This window comes from Perca flavescens, chromosome 24, assembly GCF_004354835.1.
Source record: "Perca flavescens isolate YP-PL-M2 chromosome 24, PFLA_1.0, whole genome shotgun sequence".
NCBI lineage: Eukaryota > Metazoa > Chordata > Actinopteri > Perciformes > Percidae > Perca > Perca flavescens.
Window position 1 is genome coordinate 3,386,309 of NC_041354.1, and position 20,560 is coordinate 3,406,868.

Genomic DNA, 20,560 nt, shown 5'->3' on the forward strand with positions numbered 1-20,560 from the left:
TTTATTAGGTCAGGATACTGTTTTGAAACCATTTCAATTTATGTAATGGCAGCACATAATCACACCTGTTGTCTTCCTTGGTTTGCCTGTTTGTAAAGAATAAATATAAATTATCAACCAATTATGTGATAAACCTAGGCTTCTAGCCAACTTCATTCAGTTATTTTTGGGGATATTTGGTTAAAAGAAACTAAGATTTCTAATAAAGACATTTTGAAAACAGGTCAGATTAGACCCCAGGACAAAAGGAGGGTTATACTCAAAACAAAATGAGCAGATTCAAGATTTATTTTGGGGCTCTGATGCTCATTTGTGATTCTTTTTTTCAGATGTTTTAAACAAATAATTAACGGATTAATAAAAAATAAAAACTCCAGACCTAAACAAACTGAATAAACATAGTTTCATTTTGCTATATCCATAATACGTTCTTAATTAACTGCCATGTTCTTAATTAAGGAGGCAATCTTCTCAACTTTTAGGCTACTTAATGAAGGCGCACCTGCACAAGTGTTGCCTCCCGATAAGAAAGCATGAATCCGCCTTACCTCTCAAGTTAATACACCGCTTGGAGACCCGCCTGCAGCCGTTATGAAGCCTCCAGGAGAGAGATTCCTCGAGCACAGAACCACACCGGGAGCAGGACCGGCCGGTAGCCGGTTGGTGCGGCCGTTCGTCCGGATGAACTCCGTGTAAAGGAGCCGGAGCTGGCGGTGAAGCTGATCTCTGCCGGTGAGCTGTCAGCGCAGTGTTGCGTTCACTGTCGTCGAAGTACTTTTTTTTCCCAGCGCCCCCTCCTTCCCCCACCTGGTCCCGCGTCATCAGCCGGAGAGCAGCTGGAGCTCCAGCCTCTCCTCTCGGGGCGGGACCATAGGAACCAGCCTCCTGTGCGCTGCTCTCCGCCTGGAGGAAGGATGTATGGAAGATTATTGCTGCCAGGAAAATAAATACATGAAATATAAATATAATCATTCTGCCTTAAAATTATGGTTGCTTGTTTATGGACAAAATTATATTCACAACTATTTTGGTCAATATATCGAAATCACAATTATTTAACACTCATTACTAATTGACTTTTAGAAAGATGTTGCATTTTTTAACTTTAAAAACAGTGAAACAGTTAAACAAATCAACACTGAAAACGTTTTCTAAACTCTTCAAAGTATTTTACTTTCATTCTTAGTTTGCTGATATGATCAAAAGCTCCAGAACAGCTACTACATAGACTACTAGATTGTTTATTTCAGCTGCTGTTTCTGAGGTCAAGAATGAGCTTCATATAATAACTATGGCTTCCAAATGCATTTTTTCCCAAATGATTTAATCATTTATTTATAACAGAATCTTTCAGGCAATCATATGACCCCATAAACTGGTAAATGACTATCACACATGTCATACTCGGATATAAAAAGATCTGAAACCAATACAGAGGACTGTCGTACTGTACAGTACTGTTTCAGGATGAATTCCTACATGCTGTGACCCTGCAGCAGCAGCAGCACCGTCAGCCTCATGACATGTGTGAAAGAGCAGTCACATCTCATCAGTATTAGCTTTGTCCCACAGAGACAAAAATAATCAGATTATTCTCCAGAGCAGCTTGTTGGTTGGGAGGCCTCGAGTGTATGTTGCCGTGTTAACTTACTGTCTCTTCGCGGATGTTTAACCAATGAGAAGAGCATGATGCTCAGTGCCCCGGGGGTAAGAGGCATGACTCATATTAGCTTGAGTGCATCGTCCTCAGACTGATTCATCACACAGATCCAGATCCCAGGATGCAAAGGGTCCACATGGCAGATAAATGCAAGCTGATGTGAAAGAGGGAGGAAGAAGTGGTGTGCATTTAAAAAATGTTTTCCTACCAGCAGAAACGTGACTATGTTGGTAATGGAAGAGCTACATATTTAAACTATAAACCTGTGTTTCATTAACCATAAGGACAGAGATGGAAGATGCTTTGGCCAACATTAATGTTTCCACTCACATGAAATGCTTAAAATACAAAAAGAAAAGAAATTCCATGGAGGACCTTGCCGTAAATACCAAGTTGCTCAATTAAACAAAATGGGGCTTTAAACCAACGTAACTGTGCCGATGTTCATGTCTGGGCACATCCGGTCTGACACGGTTTCCGGTCTTTTCGCAGTGCTATTCTTTTGCACATCTAAGAATCTATGTGCGAATTTTCATACCTGCACTTGGACATTTACATGTTTATTTAGTACACCAAAGTGCCTTTATAATGAGAGAAAGCAGTAAGAATGCTTGTGCGATGCTCAGGTAGCAGTATAACTTGACATTCAACGTGAAAATTTACTCCATTGCAGATACTATGGTTTCTAATATAGAAAAGTAACGCATACCAAGGGCTGTCGTGAGGATGTAGTCTCGTAAGTAGGAAAAAAGTGTCACACACTCTGGCATATGTATTTCGCTTTTTATTCTGAGAACGTTTCAAAATCAGTGTTGTTTTTGATGAGGGCCAGTGGGCTGAAAACATCAGAACAAATAGAGAAATGCATATGTACTGTAGCCAGTGGGTGACACCTTTTTTACTTGTTGTTTAGCTTGTTGTTTAGCTGGTTTCTAGAATATGTATTACATAGCAGATGTGGTTAAAAAAAACCTGCTTAAATGAAATTAACTTTGCAGCTCTAAAACTTTTTCAAAAACCGCCAGGTATTAACCCTTTTTTAATGCTTTGCACCGTAATTTAGTACAGCTTTTTTTGACTTTGTTTTGGGTGTAAGTTTTTATTAAGATGTTATTAATGAAATTCTTATCAACTCCGCCATGGCCGGTCCCAAAACGTTACAGAAACATTGACAACAGAAAGACAGACTTCAGCTCTGGCAGAGGAAGGTTCTTCACAAAGAAGAAGTTTGATGCTCACAGTTGAAAGCTGCCATGTCGGGGAAGCCACAGAGCTAATTCTTCCTCCTGGCCTTCCTGTCGCTCCCTTCTCTCACCCTGCACTGGGGCTCCCTGACCCTCTCGGCCCAGACTCGCTCCTTATTCTGCAGGGCTTTCCTTGCCTCTTCACGTTGGATCTTCAGCAGCTTCTCCATCCTCTTCACTTCAGTCTCAAGCTGGGCAATCTTCACTCTCTGGCTCTTCAGCGTAGCCTCTACCTGATGGACTGTGTCGTCCACGATCCGCTGTAGCCGACTGATCTTGAGGCATCGCACTTCCTCTTCTCCCTTCCCGATAAGCTCATCTTCTTCCCCTGGATCTTTGAGCTCATCTGAAACGGTCGTGTGACTGCTCGGGCTCTCGCGCTCGCTGCGATTTCTGCAGCAGGTGCGTACGGCTCCGTGTTGCAGAGTACAAACTCGTCATCATCGGGAGCCCTTGTGTTCATCTGACTGAGAGCCCGATGCAGCTGATTGGACGCCTCCTCCAGCTGGGAACGGAGATCAATGTTTATCGCAGACTCTGGACTCAGTCTGGAGACCTGGTTCACCTGAACCTCCTTGTCCTCGCTGGTCTCCTTGGCAGTCTGGGCATGAGTGCGATAACCCTTCGCAGGCTGGCGTCTTAAGTCCCTGTTTATTTGCTTCTGAGCAAGGAGGCTTTCAGCAGCCTTCTTCTGCTTGGCTTCGGCCTCGTTCAGCTTTAATTTCAGGGCTGCAATTTCCTCTCTCTGATCATAGCCCCAAGTGTCTCTGGTGTTTTTACACTGGAGCAGATCAAGGACTGCCCCCAAGGTCTCAATCTTGGTTTTCAGATTGGCTCTTTCATGAGGGGTGCACAACAGGAGCTTCACCTTGGTGGACTGCAGACCTTTACTGACTTCCATCTCCCAGTTTTTGATAAAGGACTTCACACGACAGTCCAGGCTGGTGGTGTTGGCTGTTGCCATTTTTTTTGTCTCGATGCCGTTTCCTGACTGAGTGTGAACTAGGTTTCTCTGGACTGACGGGAATGACTAACCTCTTGCCTGTGCAAACCTTTTCTGTACCTTTCGCTAATCAATCAGAGTTCTTTCATTCAGTCTAAGAACATCGCAGGTGAATATACAAAAGGGAACGATTGTGGTGTTCCATTCTTAAATCCATTTTGTTACCGTGGTAACAGCAAGTGCAGTGTAAACGAACACATAGAAAAGTCCTTCCCTTTTCGGTGGACCATCATGGGACCTTATTATGGAAAAAAACAGATATGATAGTGAACAGGGAGAGACATAATCTTTTGATCCCGTTGGAATTGAACCATGAATTACACACATGATGTTCGTCACTTGCAAGGTAATTTTGAAGTTAAGAAAGTCTCACAAAGTGTGCACTGTTAATGGTATAATGTAGAAAGAATATGAATAAATAAATAGAGTAGACATGCATAAGTCAAAGTCATATACTGATAAGATGACACCTTGGTACAGAAAAGGTACTCAAAGACATTAATCAATCAAAAACCTTTTGAAGAATCACACATGGATTTGAATATCCAGATTCAACGCATTCTCATGAACTGGTTCGTATGAGATCGTAGGGAAATGTAAGCACACCGATTCGATATCTTTCGAAATCAGGCAACCGCCAGCTGGTCAAAATATGTTAATTTTCGTAGCTGTATGTAAGAATGTTTCATGAGAACAGCCTGCCAGGTTACACGTTATAGAAACTTTTATAGACGTTTAGGACGAGTCCTCGTGGTGAACGTACATTCCAAACAGCCCAGAAACTTCCTAGCCTGGTTGTGTTTGGGAGGCACATCATGCTGTAGGCCTCGGCTGCGGCGCAAGGAATGTCACAGTCGCTATGCAACAGATTTAATATAATCACCTTCCCCCAGATTAGGAGGGAATATCACCAGAAGGCCTTTCGTTTAAATTACACACCATGCAAGTGTTGCTTTAACCTCTCTCTCCCCCGAGCACCGGGCTTTATCATTTTCCATATGCTGCAATGCTTTGCTGCATTACCTTTGACATGTTACATAAGGTTCTTGGAGCGGATGAAACGGATTAAAAAAATATACAGTTTTCCATTAAAACCAAGAGCACTTTACTTTGAAAAACCTAACTCCGTCTCGTTTGGTAGTGCCCCAGCATTTTCTCTGTCTCCTATGTTCTCTAGATATTGTGATTTTTGCTACACATACTTTTTCACAGTACTTGCTACCTTTTCCCCAGTTTTAACTGTGTTTTTTCCAGCGTGTGCCCAGCTGTTCTCCAGTCTGTTTCACCGACCTGCTGGATTTCTTCATCAATAAACTGTTAGAACTTGCTCAATAAAAACACAACCATGAGATAGACGTCCCTGACACCGATGACTGAGCGTGGATGTGAATATCAATCAGGCTCATACTACTACTGGAAATTCACATAATTCATACCTGAAGACTTTCCAGAGAGTTTGCTTTAGGTGCAGACTTCACCAAACTTTTGATAAACAGTTATGCAATGTATTTAAATTGCTTCTACGAACAAGGTTCAAGTTTAATTGCAGAGTGACAAACACCATATGTGACAGAATGAGTTCAAAACTGCACCCACTGTACTGTTGAATTTCAAAAAGGTAAATAAGAACATGTCCTTCTCACCCGTTATGTGTATCTTTCTAATCAGGTTATAAAACGATGACGGCACTGTTAGTTTAAGTAAAAGACGGTTGAAGACAAATAGCCTGCAGCTCTCAGCAGCGATCCAAAGACACGCATGACGGTTGGGAAGTACATGTTCTAATTTACCTTTTTGAAATTCAACAGTACAGTGTATTCAGAATTGGACTCATTCTGTCACAACTCGTGTTTGTCACACTGCAACTAAACTTCAACCTTGTTCAGTCTGAATAATGTATTTTCTCCTCTCTCTTCCACAACCATCTGTCCGCTCGTTCAATACCGTAAACTGACACACAGAAAAAACACATTATTTCCTACATCGTGCACACACAAATGTGTTCACATTTGCCTCCAAAATGTATTTCATTTATTTTAAATGCATTGTTTTGCATTACTAATTGGATTTTGCAGACATGTTTCTTTATGATTATGAGTATTACTGTGCTATAAAATAATAGCAAAGATTTGGCTTCTTTTCCAAAGATTTAACTTTACAACAGACCTTAAACAAGACTGATCACTCCATATGTTAGCCTTCATGTTTTAAAATGAAGCTGGAACATTTACACTGGGTTTTCCTGCTAGGTGGCAGTAACACACCAACATTGTTTCTCTTACATTCTGTAGCTCACGTCATGTGTTGATGACTGCACAACCTTTTTAGTGAAGCAAATCTTTAGACTTTGCAGCCGTGATGAGAAACGGTAAACAAAACAAACTATCAGTTATTGATTGTGGAAATCACTGAGTTACAGACTCTAATCTAACACCGTAACGGATGTCTTGCTCAAAGGCAGCCTGGCAGTTACTTCCAGTGGAAAACGAGAGCTTTTCTAGTTTACTAGTCCAGGATTTTGTAGCGTAATGCTCACCATTTTAACCTCAATTGGTGTGATGTAATCAGTGGCGTTACAGTAAATCCCTCTGGACAATCAGCAGTGATCTGATTGACAATAATCCAGAGTGAAGCAATTGTGCTGAAAGCATCAGCGCTACAGTGCTATAAATTCTTCATCACACTCTTCCACAAGATGACATTAAACAAGCATAATACGCTCATACAGGTGAAAATACAATGTCAACTAATTGATGTTAAACTGATGCTTTCATCCACCAGAGCAGCTGATTTTAGTTGCACCAGAAGGGATGAAAACCACGCCCTTAGTGCCGGTTCAGGCACATTAGGGATTTCCAAAGAAGTACACGTAACTTTTGGAGGATTTGAATTCATGCAGGGTTGAGGTGTGTAACTGCCAACAAGTAAACTCAGATTATTAAATGTTAATAAATGATCAACTTCTTTATTTTAAGCCATTTAATGACTCCTGGAACAAAAAGGCCCATTGAACCTGCCTTTTAAACTAAGATCTTAGTGTTGCGAGTGCTTTTCTCTTGTGCTGCTGATTGAACCTAATTTAGATGTCGGTTCAGGTGTTTCTCTTTCTGCAGTTTAGCTTGAAACAGGAAGCATGTGGCAATTCATCTTCTGTTTTACTTCACGTTTAGAAATCTGCCACTTCCTCTAGATAAAACTCACAATGTCCCCATCACGGATCAAGTTCCTCCTAAACCGTCACCTGGTTTTGAGTGTTAACACATCCAGGACTCAACGGTTCTTACGCTTCATGTTTGTAGGTGGTATTTGGTTATTTTCTCATCCGTGTTAAACTGCATGCAGGGCATTTAGTAAGTGAATTACTAAAAATGCAGACAGATAAGCACCTTTAGTCCACCTTTGCTGTAGTTATGTGATTTAAATCTTCTCTGACTCTTTAAGTTTTTTACGTTTTGCTTTTTAAAGGCTCTGAAGAGATTTATTCTCAGTCAAGAATCAGCTTTAAGATTCTCCTTCAAGACAACTATTTTCTCTCTCACTTTTGTCATTTCACATGGCTAGTTTTAAGCCAACATTAGTAAAAGTACAAAAGTATTAGCGTCCAATACACTTCAAGTACCAAAGGTAAAAGTACTCATTATGCAGCCCATTTGTGCATCCAATTTAAATTCCTTTTAACACTGCTGGGGAGTGAATTTCCCCCCAGGAATCAATAAAGACTTATCTCAAGCATTAATACTACGTCATCATTATTCACTATATTTTTGTATTATTAATCTGCACAGTAACTACAGTTATCAGATAAATGTAGTGGAGTGGAAGTATAAAGTAGCAACACCTTTAAGTCTTTCATATTGAGTCAGGCGTCTCCGGCTTGTGAATAACTTTTGATTAAACTAACAGAAGCCCAATAATAGACTTAATCTGGAACTTTTCCAGCGGCTGGCAAGACGACCGACCTCCTTTCTGAAAAACTGACTTGCCACTTCCTTATTTGCTCCTAACAGAGGTTATAAAAGGAATAATCAGTCCACGGCACTCTTTACTCTCCTCCATCACCGTTTCCTGCTTCCTTCTCTATTATCAGAGCAACACACAGAAGCTCTTCTCACCATGGGGAACTTTGCTGCAAATGAGGGACTCTCCATCTTTGTTATTGTGAGTATATTTAAAATCGCTACACTTATGAGTGTTTCTCCTGTCAGCTGCATTTATAGTCTCGTCAATCTGCTTAAAAAGCACATTTTCTTTAAAGGTGCACGACTTGATGTTGACTTAGGATAGTTACAGAGCACCAAGTACCAAAACCTGGCATCAACTGATCTGATTCATAACCTTGTTTACTTATTCTTTGATCAGATAGTTCCTTATTCAATTCAAAATACTTTCATGCTGTATTTTATTAGGATAAATTTTAATGTTAGGGATGGCCAGATAATGAAAGTTAAAAACTCATGTTCCAGCTACAGATTGTTCTCTACTCTTTGCTTATTATTAAACCATTTTAGGAGTTTTAAACGATGCAACCAGTAACACTGGATGTCTCAAGTAGAAAACACTTTGATTTAAACCCACAACCCAAAAAGGTTGAGAACCACTGCTCAACATTATATATATTCTAAAAGCTTATTTCTTCGGCGGTAATCTGATGGAAACATTTGTTATGAACAGTACTTAGTAGTAGTATTTTTCTAGGCCTGAACATTGTCATATTTCAGGACACTGTAAATACTGCCAAGTTTAAATTTTAAAATGCAAACTGCACTTTAGCTTCTCAATTTCCTGGAAAAAAAATACATGCCATGACTTCTTTGTGCTTGTGTTTGGACATTTTACTTTAGTTTTGCTTCTTTTGTCATATGAAAAACATAAAAAACATGTTAATTTCCTCTAAATTAAGTAAAAGATCTTGGTATTAGTTCAGTAACATTTTTGAATGATACCTGTGAACATTAAACTATAAAACTGAACACAAATTTTTATTATACATTTTCATGATGTTTCCTCTGTGAATTATTTTGCATGATTTGAACGTATTGGAGTGAAAGCTTTCTGATGAAGCTGTACATGTGATTTGTGTTCCAGCTGGTGTGGCTCGGGATCAATGCCTTCCTGTTTGTCCATTTCTACATGGCCTTCCTGGTGGAGAGATGGTTTTACACCAGGGTCCTGCTCGGGGTGAGTCCGACCTGCTGCATCACATACTCACTGAGAGATGAGCCAAGACAACGTCCCCATCTTTTAGACATTTATTTTACAAATTACTTTAAAAAACAAAACAAACTTTGATTGATTTAGAGTGAAAATGGAGCATGCATCTAGTGTACCTATATTTTCAAGCTTCAGAAAGAACAAAAAGCTCTCAACAAACTAATCAAACTCGTGAAAGTTGAAGGAGGTGAATCATTTGTAGGAGGGAAAAAAACAAAACAGGACCCGGCCCTTTTCAGTTCCTCAATCTGCAGCGGGTGCTGTCCTCGAAATGTCCAAGATTAACATCATCAAGCTGCTTTAACAACAGACACTGCATCGCTCCCCTTCCCTTTAACATGGCCAAATTATCCCTTAAGTCACTTTTTAAGGCAACAATACCAGCAGTTCTCTGGTTCCAACCCTGTATAATGTGAATAGTTGGTGGTTTTCTTAGTCTTCTATGTTATAAAACAGAAGATATTTCAGTTTTGAAGAGCTCTAGCTATATTCTGACATTTTAAAGACCTGAGTCACAAAAGGATGATGTAATCATTTGTTGCAGCCTGAATTAGCTCATGGTAACAGTTTAACAAGATAAACACACAGTGTTAGCTTAGCTACATCATTTCATTTTGACACCTGCATCACTTACTGTATCTTAGTGTACATACTGGATTTTATTGACTCTGAACTGCTGCCAGGGGCGGCTTTGCTGACTCTTTGGCTTCAGTTTGTTGGAACTAATTATTTTCATGTGCTGGGAGCTATCTAATCCATCAGAAATCCCCCAGATCTTCAACTTATAAACACCACCTGTAGACTTAATGTGTTTTTTTTCCCACTCGACTGCTCGTGTTCAAGCTCGATATCAGGCTGGTTTCAATTTAATTTGTTCTTCTACACTTTTCAGGGTTAATGCTGAGGAGATTTTTTATTTTTCTTACATACAGTATATTACTTAAAAGTGCATAATATAGACTACACTCACTGCAAACAAGGGAAATAATATAGCACATTTTCTAACAGTGGTGGAATGGAATTATGTACTCCAGTACGGTACTTAAGTACAAATTTGAGGTGCTTTCCTTGAGTCTTTTCAAGCTACTTTCTACTCTGCTACATTTCAGAGAGAAATATTGTACTTTTTACTCCAATACATTCATCTGACAGCTTTAGCTACTTTACAGATTGAGAATTTTGAACACAAAACACATAAAATCACTTATAAAATCTGATGTTTGATTCTAAAGTAAACTAGCCAACAATATGACGGCCTATAAGTCCAGCTGAGATGATGAGACCAATAAACACACAACTGGTTGGATCCTTTCCACACACTACAATGGGAGGATGTTTCTACATAGAGTACTTTTACTTTTAATACTTTAAGTACATTTTCTTGATGATACTTACAGACTTTTACTCGAGTAACATTTTCAATGCAGGACTTTTGCTCGTAATAGAGTATTTTTACAGTGTGGTATTAGTACTTTTCCTAAAGTAAAGGATCTGAATACTTCTTCCACCACTGGCGTTGGGTAGAGTTTAAAATAAGTGTGTTTGAATATCCAGCAGGTTTAAAATCAATCCATCTTAGATATGACAGACACACAGATTGAGTTTCAGCAGCTGATTTATTTATCATCTTCCGGTAACAAAATGCCACAGTTTAAAGCAGCCCAACACCGCACCATATCTACTCCACCTTGTATCTACACTTCCAGTGCTTGGCAGTGAAAGGAAGCAGGTGTGACGTGAGCGTCAGTTTCTTCTGTGGTCACCGCTGGCTTCATGAAACACTGAGCCCTTACTGCACAGCTGCATCCAAGTGAGCAGAAGTGAAACAATCTGTTGCACTTTCTACTATCTGGTTTTTCTATATTTAAAGTGATCAGCCATCATCAATGTTAAGAGACATGAGGAACAATACTCACAAAGTTACAACTAGTATACTTATTCACAGATCTTTTAGGGATAAAAGAAAAAGTATCCATTTCCAAACGAGCGCTGTAAAGTGATCTGAAGTAACCCGGCTCTCTCTAACCCGTCAGCATGCTCTGTCCTGGGCCAGAGCTCCGGCCGCCTGCCTCAACTTTAACTGTTTGCTCATCCTGCTGCCAGTGTGCCGAAACCTCCTGTCCTTCCTCCGTGGAACCATCCAGGTATCACTCCAAAACACCAAACTCCATTCAAAAGAATCATGATAAAAAGATGCTTATGAGGGATCCACTTTGTATTTCTAACTATCAGAGGACTGGACTGATCTGCTAACACTGTTTTGCAACGTTTGTCTGTCTGTTTGTATTCAGTGCTGCAGCCGCACAGCCGCTCGCCAGCTCGATCGAAACCTCACCTTTCACAAACTGGTGGCGTACATGATCGCCTTCCACACAGGTATTATTGTTGAGGATCTTAGCGTGTGTTACAATGATCAATTCCGGAAAAATACGCACAAATAACTTTTTCCAAGTTGTAAAATGATGCCAAGTTATTAAAATAAACAATGAAAGATTATGATAAAAAAAAACACGATATCAGGTTTTTCTTCATTGATTGGGAGGAAGTTATATGACAGTTGTCCAACGAAACACAACTTGAAATATGTTAATTGAATTAAGTAACTAATATCAAATATACATAAAATTGTAATCTATAAAACATTCATATATGCCATTATATCTGTAACAATCCAGTGTTTCTGATTTATGTGGTCAAAACATACACTAAAATATATAACTTCACATCACTTAGTCGTATTTATGAGTATTAAGAAGAATTCTGCAGCTTCACAGAGCGTTTGGACTATTTAAAATCACTTTATTCATAATAAATCTCTCTTCTCGCCCTCTCGTAGCGGTGCACATCGGTGCCCATTTGTTTAACTTTGAGTTTTTCATGGACGCCCAGCTGGATCGCAACAGCAGCCTTCTGCCCTTCATCCTGTCTGAAATCGGCACCGGGGACAACGCCTCCTTCCTGAACCCCATCAGGACCAACGAGACGGTGAGTTGTGGTTACGGAAGCTTCTTGTGTTGCTCAAATCTGTGAAATCCCCTTTGCTTAACTGCCAAATTTGGTGTCAATGAGAAAAAAATAAAGTATTACTTCATCTGACAAACTTCCTCTTTGGAGGTATTTTGTCATTTAAAAAACTTCTTTTACAGTATTTAGCTTTATAATGCATTTCTTTAAAAGCTTTGACACAAATAAAGAAGAGTTGCATCTTCTGTGGCATAAAAACCAAATACGCAGCATCTCGTCGGCCTCGTGGGTGAAATCTAACAATAAATGAGTTATGGTGAGGATGAAATATTGTGAGTCCAAGGCCACCAACATGCTAAAAATCTCCTCCCACTCTCTGTCCTTTTAAGTGTAAACGTCCGTGTATTTTAATATTTGTTGCTTCCTCTAATAAAAGTCCTCTCTCAGACTTTGAACTGCATTTCTTGTACAACTGGTTTCTCAGTTATTATTTATTATTATATTGTCAGTTTGATTTATTCATGTCTTACTCGGACCAGTTCAGTTGCTCTGGTCTCTTACTCTAACTAACTAAAAATGACAATTCAACTTCTTTCAGTAAACATTTTTCAACTGCCACTTTAACTTCAAACGTTTCAGCTGCAGATTTTCAGCTCTTTCACTTCTACGGACACTTCACTCAGCACTTACTCTTCAACTTTTTTCATCCATTCCTCTGTAAAATGACAATCCAACTGCTTTCATCCCTCATTCCTAAACTGAGACTTTATCTGCGTGTAGTGATGTTCTCCTCCTTTTGACATCCGTTTACTTCAACTGGCATTCCTTGTGAAAACCCCACCCCAAAACTTGAACTCTTCTACCCGCTCCAACGATCACACACAATCAACTTCAACTTCAGACGGCACTTTGTCTTTCCGTTTAGACACCTCAATGGACATTCAACTTTAGTCACAGCTCACACTTTTACAGGACTTCCACTTTAACTGTTTCAACTTCTTGCACTAATTGTATTACAACTGTCACTTTGATTACTTTTAGTATTTCAAATATTTGAAATGCAAAATTTCAGTTGCAAGTTTACTTAAATAAAAAATAAAAAAGTATACTGAAGAAATTACCAAATCAGTTTATTTTCTATAATATAACAACTCCACAACCCCGTGACGTTCACTTGAACAGTCACTCTTTAGCCTCCAAACTAGCTTCGCACTTCATAAGGAAGCAGCAGAGAGTACGTGCTCACAGTCAGTGGGAGCATGGAGAGGAACTATGACAAAACAGACATTGGTACATGAGGGAAGTTAGCCAACTAACCTGACCTGCAGGGCGCTGGAGGCGCCGACCCTGTGACCTGGACCCACGCCGTGACTAACCCCCGTGCTGTGTGTTTGTACGCAGAACCCTACCATCGTCATGTTCACCACCATCGCCGGTCTGACGGGCGTGGTCATCACGCTGGCCCTCATCCTCATCATCACTTCATCCATGGAGGTGATCCGCAGGTCCTACTTCGAGGTCTTCTGGTACACACACCACCTCTTCGTCATCTTCTTCATCGGACTGGTGTTCCACGGCTATGGGTAAGAAGGCACAAAAACTACATGTAATATTCAGTTAGACCAGGATAAACACGTTTGAGTTTAAGTAGCACCAAGCTAAAGTGTTTAGGTACAGGTACTAGCAGCCAGGGCCTGACATTAAAACCAGACCACGTGCCAAATGCGGGTCAAACTGCCAATCTACTTGCCAGTAGGCGGGTAGCCAATGAGAATTAAGTGATTCATTAGTTGTTTTTTACCGCTGTTCTTTCACATTTCAACCAAGTGCACCATTTCCTTGGATTTGAGATAAAATATTAGGAAATGAATACATTAAAAAGATAAATATATATTCACATATCTATTGGCAGAATATCGTATTGACCGATATTCACCTCGTTGACTATCGGCAAATAAGACCGCATTCACCGATGGCTGTGGCCGACTGGGATAACAGTCAGGTAGCATATGCAGGTTGTTTCATACATTTGTAGGATTGATATTTGTGCTCATTCAACGATAGTGTAATGACAAGATAAATGGCTTTAAAACAGTTTAGGTCCTTGATCGATCCATCGGCCTGAAATTTCATAGTCTGTGCACCCCAAATATATTCTAAGAGTCGTTAGTAATAGTGATTTCGTTAACTTGACAGCACTTAAAGGTGTATTCTTAACAAGTTCAAGAACGATGCTCGTGCATTTCCTCCATTTCACCTTGATGAGGCAAACAATTGGCTGGTAACAAGCCTGCGTGGCTCAAGGATTTTAAAAGTGGCTGGTGGCCAAAAACGTTTATGCTACGAGCTTAAAATAATGAAATAATTATAATTCCTGTGTGTGTTCCTCCCTGACTGCAGGCGGATCGTGCGAGGACAGACAGCCGCTAGCCTGAAGACAAACAGGCCCGAGGTTTGTGCCGACCAGTTTGAAGACTGGGGAAACAACGGCACCGACTGCGCCGTACCAGAGTTTGCTGGAAACCCGCCGATGGTGAGCTGTTGAAGACTGCAGGGTGCTCATGGGAAACACTGTTTCATTGCAGTACATTCTGAAAACTTTCTAGCAACCAAAATACTTTCAGCATGTCACATCTTTTAAGCTGTTGACGTACCTTTTCTGCAGACGTGGAAGTGGGTGGTGGGTCCCATGATCCTCTATGTGTGTGAGAGGCTCGTCCGACTCTATCGCTCCCACCAGAAAGTGGTCATCACCAAGGTGTGTGTGTGTGTGCTGAAATAAAAAGATGTACACAGTCGTGGTCTGAACAGGAAAAGCAGCAGTTTGTAGAAATTGTATAAAACTCAAAAAGTGCTTCAACTGCAGGATATTTCATAGACTTGTTATTATTTCCTATTTTGTGCACAGAGGAGGTTCTTTATCCTCTACGTTTGTTTAACTGTTGGTTGAATATCTCAAAAAAGTATTTGGCAGATTTAAATTAACTTTGGTAGACAGTTCAGCCATGCACCAAGTCAAATTTGACTGTTTTTCCCTTTGGAAATACAACAATATGGCATTTTGTTCTGGCATTACTTGTTGAAAGACACATATCTTTGTAGCTCCTTAAAAAAAAATAAAAAATCTGGATGACCATAAATATCAAATCATTCATCTGTTTTTTACAATATCAAACCATCTGATACGACTACAATAACTTGGATTTGAACTGCTGCACGGACAAAAACAAAGACATTTGTAGACGTCACTTTGGGCTCTGGGAAGTTGTCATTTTTCAAGTAATTGCAGAAAGAAATGCACTACAATTAAAGTAATTATACCTCTAAATACTCCTGTACCTGTCCCTCAGGTGGTGATGCACCCGTCTAAGACTCTGGAGTTGCAGATGAAGAGGAAAGGTTTCCATATGGAGGTGGGTCAGTACGTCTTCATCCAGTGTCCGTCCGTCTCCAGGCTGGAGTGGCACCCCTTCACCCTGACGTCCGCCCCCGAGGAGGACTACTTCAGCGCCCACATCCGTATTGTCGGAGACTGGACCCAGGCGCTGTACGAGGCCTGCGGAGGAGACAAAACGGAGCCCCAGGAGGCCTGGAAATTGCCTAAGTACGACAGCAGGGGGAAGAGGGTGATGAGAGGAAAATTGGGCCTAAAATGGCTCGTAATTACGTTTGATTGCGCCCTCCGCCTCCCTGATGCAACACTCCTTTCAAAAGCTGCTATTGAGGGTCTTTACAGTGCTTTATTGTGTGTAATTCTTGGTGGAGTCGAGAGGCAGAGAAACCATAGAAATCATTCAATACTAACAATATAAACTTTCCCCACTGTGGTCCTGCTGAGCAAGCTGTGGCAACTTCCGGTTCTCTGTTCTCTGCCTTTATTCAGAGCTGCTGCTGCCTCTAATGGCATCAACTGCAGATTTACACTGACTGCTGGGCTGAACAACGATCAGGCTTTTTAGCTTGTGACCTCTTTGAAAGAAAGCCTCTACTTGGAGCCTCTTGTCACGTTTCAGATGATTATGTGTTCCACAAATTATTCACAACAAAGAGACAATACAGCACTGTAAACAGAACTTTCTGCAATTTTTTGAATAAAAATGACTAAAATAGTAGACTAAAATGAAGCACAGAGATGTTGAGGACACTTCGAATATTACATATTTATAAAATGGTTGTGCTTTAGATCCCTCTGCCTCCCATCATGACCAGTCTCCCTCTGTGTTCCTCAGGCTGGCTATAGATGGGCCGTTTGGGACGGCCAGCGAAGACGTGTTTCGTTATGAGGTGGTGATGCTGGTCGGCGCGGGGATTGGCGTCACTCCTTTCGCCTCCATCCTCAAGTCTGTGTGGTACAAACGCATCCAGAACAATCAGGACGTCTTCACCAAGAAGGTGAGCGAGACATTAACACACTAGCTTTTCACGTTCTTCGTTCGCTCAGGGAGAATGACAGACGATTAGCAAGCATCAAAGCTCATTCTCAAGCTTGGAAATCGTCCTGACTTAAGATTCAGCTGTACAACATCTTCAGCAGATGGATTGTCACTTTAAGACCTCTCATTGAGCAAGTTATGGAAAAGTATTCTAAGCAAACTCCATCCGCAGATGAAGAAAGTGTGCCAAGTTTGAAAGCTCCAGAAAGTGGAGCACTGTTAAACTACAATTTCCAAGTTCAAGAATGAACTCTCACAGCGATGCGACAATTTAGGGCAAATAAACACGGTCTGCAAAAAGAAAGATTTGTGTGAATAACCAAAGTGAAAATGTGCTTTGAATTCAGTCTGAACACACGGTAGATTTTGGGTGGTTAGTGATACTTTCTAAAAGGGCGTTGAGTTATTATTCGAGACTGTAAAATTCTTCAAAAGTGCACCACTGCTTAACGTACCATTTTTTACTGTGATAAATCTGAGCTCCCGTGTGTCCCTGTCCTCCCCAGATCTACTTCTACTGGCTGTGCCCGGAGACGCAGGCCTTCGAGTGGTTCGCTGACCTGCTGCAGTCTCTGGAGGGTCAGATGGCCGAGAAGGGTGTGACCGACTTCCTCAGCTACAACATCTACCTCACCCGCTGGAAGGAGACCGAGGTATGAACAGTGCTAGGGCTGACACTAACGATTATATTCATTGTCCATTAATCTGTGGATTATTTTCTGGATTATTGGATTAGTTGTTTGGTCTCTAAAATGTCTGAAAATGGTGAAAAATGTCGATCAGTGTTTCCCAAAGCCCAAGAAGACGTCCTCAAATGTCTTGTTTTGTCCACAACTCAAAGATATTCAGTTTACTGTCACAGAGGAGAGAAGGAACTAGAACAATATTCACATTTAACAAGTTGACATCAGAGAAGTTGTCCTGTACAGCTCATGAAAACTTTAGAGCCAATTGGATGAATTAAAAAAAGACGTGGTCATTAAACTGCGCTGTTGTTTGTCCTGCCATGTTCAGACATCTGTACATGATCAAAAACTGCGGTGCATCCTTTAAACTCTCTTTTTCTCCATCAGGCGGCTCACTTCCGTGTCCACCATGAGGCGGAGAACGATCCGATCACAGGGCTCAAACAGAAAACTCTTTATGGAAAACCCAACTGGGACAATGAGTTCACCAATATTGCGTCAAAGCACCCAGGGTGAGGCCCTTTGTTATGCTATCACAGTGTAAACAAACACACGTTACTGGTGACATGTTGCCACTTCAATCTCTACAACTACTGGGCTGGGAAACCAACTTCAATACTTTTAGGCACAGACTGAATTGCCTGCATAGTATCAAAAAATGGCTCATCATTTAATACTAAGCATAAATAAGCAGTACATCTAATCTGTGTCAGTGAGCCAATAAGTATGTAGCATGCTTCTACCAAGATCTAATAATGTTTGAGATTAGCTATCTAATGTTACATGTTGAGGAGGCATGCAGGAAAAACTCTACGGGTAAGTCTCAGGTCCTTAAATTGCATCGAAGTTTCCTTCACTTGCTTCCCTTCCTCGCGTCTTAAGCTGCAACTCATGGCCCTTATGTGATAGCTCCTTGACTCCTCGGTCCTCGGCTGAACGGGAAGTTGTTCTGTCCCTCCTCAGTGAAGGCCTCAAAGCTCTTTATTTCTGCCTCAAAGAGCGAGGAGGGATCATCCAGGAGGGATCATCGAGGAGGGATCATCGAGGAGCTATAGGCGAGGATACACGAGAGCAGCCTTCCCCGGAAGCCGTGCAGCTGAAGGAGTTACTAACTCCGCCCAAACAGCTGACGAATTCACGCAACGCTTCAGAGGAAAGGACGTCTCATCTCTCTAAAACACATTTGCTTGTTTCCTCTCTCCTCCGATGATTTCCTCGCTTCTATCCCGTGCCTCCTCGGTGGGAGGGACTAAGACGTGAGGAAGGGAGGCAAATGGAGGAGTTGAGGAGGCAATTTAAGCGACATGAAAAGCACCTTTAGTCTGTCCCACTGAGGAGGCGCGGGGAGATGCGAGGAAATCATGCGAGGAGAGAGGAAACGAGGAAATGTGTTTTTAGAGGGATGAATTCGTCAGCTGTATGGGCGGAGTTAGCTTCTTCTTCCCATTTACGGCAGCTATTTTTCAAGCCATTTGATAAGGGACTGCCTAAAAAATCTGTACATGACAGTTGCCACACAAAAAATAAATCATCCTCTGGAGCCTTCATCCTATTTTGTATGCAATTGTTCTGTAACTTTAGTCCACTACAGCCTCTGAAAGACAGTAAAGTCGGCCTAAAAGATGCGGGGCTTTTGAGAAAACAGCCCCAGAAGCTCCTGTTCACAAACAACAGTATTTATTTTACGACGGCTCACACACTTCCAACATAAACTTACACATTCGGACCGTGTGCCTATGGTTCCCCTTCCTTCTGTCTGTGCTGCGTGGCCACCAGTCATCTGAAGGTCCAGCCCACTCCTGCATAGAAAGGGAGAGTGGAATTAGACAACAAGCACCAGCTGTGTCTAAAGTCTCACCTGGCACTGCTCTTGGCTCAGCTGGATGCAAACCACACCCACCTCCAGATGTTCCTACCACCGACACTAAACCAACTGAAGGACTTTCTCTCCAGTGGACTTCTTTAGCAAGTTTTGTCTTTAAGCATTTTGAGTGTTATTTATGTATTATCTGCTCTAGCTTTTCCAAAGTTTTAGACACAGATATGGTAACAATAATGGTCCAAAATGATGTGAAATTGCATTTTTTTTTTATTGAAATGACGTCCCATTTTCCTGAGGGAGGGCCCCTAAATCCCCTGTCAAATTCATGCACCTAAGTCTTCCACTAACCTAGGGAAAACACTGCCTGTGCAAAGAATTTTATTTAATTTAAATTAACTAGGGGCTTAAGCAAAAAGACTTTTTTAAAGACCTGGTTAAGTTCGTTCTTCACATGGGGAAATATCCTAACTCGAGTTACACCTTTATAGTCTGACACCAGAGCTTTTTTCAAGAGATTTCAGGACAGTTTTCCAACGTTGGAATAAAATCATGGGAGTTTTGCTGGCGTTGATATTGAACATTTGGTGTAAGGTGGTCTCTTTCTTGTCTTGATCAAACATATTGTATGTTTTTAGTCTGGGCTCATGCAAATAGTGAAGCTCAGTGACGTGAACATTGTCGACAACTGACAGATGAGCTGTGCTCTCTGAGCACCAAACAGGAAGCAGCAAACCTAAACTTGAGGAAAACACTAAGTGATTTTGTTCTTGATTTTCTTTTGCATCAATTTAAAATGAGCATTAAAACACACAAAGCCAAACATTTAAACAAGGTTTTCTGCTGAGATGGAGACCAGCAGCATTATAAGCATTCCTACTGCCAGTAGTACTTGTAGTCATCCTGAATGACCGTGTGTTTTCGTGTCCTCAGAACCAAAGTGGGAGTGTTCCTGTGCGGTCCGCCTCAGCTGGGGAAATCTCTGGAGAAACAGAGTCTGTCTCACACAGAGGGCGACGTCAAGTTCATCTTCAACAAAGAGAACTTCTAACAACAACCAGGAGAGAGAGGGGAAACGGTCAAGTACTGAAAGTATCACAGCAGGGTTTGATGTTTTTAAAACGTATTCTTTACAACTGTTACCGCTGGCGGCTCATCAGGGGTCTCTGCTTCTCGCCACAGACGTTCAGCAAAGACGTCGTTGTTGCTCAAAAACTTAGGAAATAGCCGTGCAGTATTTTCCACATTACCTTGTTCTCCTTTTGTGTTACATCAATAAGTGAAGCTACTTTCAAAACCGTTCTTCCTATTTTCATTTAGTTTTTTATTCTTTTTTCTTACACAAGATGTGGACAAAGTCACGTATTTCTGAAAAGAAGGTTTGATACCTCATGGTTCAAAAAATTGAGCAAGGCCAAAACTTTGAGCAGGATTTGCCAAAAATAAAAAGTAAAATGTTAAACTGTACAGGATTTGAAAACTGTTAGATGTCTTTTTATTATCTATAAATGGATTTTCTTTGGTCTGGTTTTGTTATAAA

General features: G+C 41.0%; 2 protein-coding genes across 4 annotated transcripts in view; one reads left to right on the forward strand and one right to left on the reverse strand.

Moving 5' to 3' along the window:
• Window positions 1-13,780, reverse strand: part of crfa4 (cytokine receptor family, class I receptor 4) — a 49,454-nt gene extending 35,674 nt beyond the window's left edge. For 2 of the 3 annotated variants that reach the window (XM_028572068.1, XM_028572066.1), the window contains exons 1-3: window positions 2,900-4,304; window positions 1,652-1,814; window positions 549-903 (exon numbers count right to left, since the gene is read on the reverse strand). The gene's annotated coding sequence lies outside the window, so the exon portion shown is untranslated. Of the gene's footprint in view, window positions 1-548; window positions 904-1,651; window positions 1,815-2,899; window positions 4,305-13,399 lie in introns of those variants that run through there. The other variant, XM_028572067.1, reaches the window with a different exon arrangement.
• On the forward strand, window positions 7,933-20,415 carry cybb (cytochrome b-245, beta polypeptide (chronic granulomatous disease)). Its single transcript, XM_028572056.1, has 13 exons — window positions 7,933-8,065; window positions 8,993-9,085; window positions 11,152-11,262; window positions 11,410-11,494; window positions 11,955-12,103; window positions 13,484-13,665; window positions 14,483-14,615; window positions 14,748-14,840; window positions 15,433-15,686; window positions 16,312-16,474; window positions 17,022-17,168; window positions 17,589-17,713; window positions 19,954-20,415. The coding sequence occupies exons 1-13, from the start codon at window positions 8,021-8,023 to the stop codon at window positions 20,069-20,071; spliced, it is 1,698 nt and encodes a 565-aa protein (XP_028427857.1). The 5' UTR covers window positions 7,933-8,020; the 3' UTR covers window positions 20,072-20,415.
• Window positions 20,416-20,560: the final 145 nt, after the last annotated feature.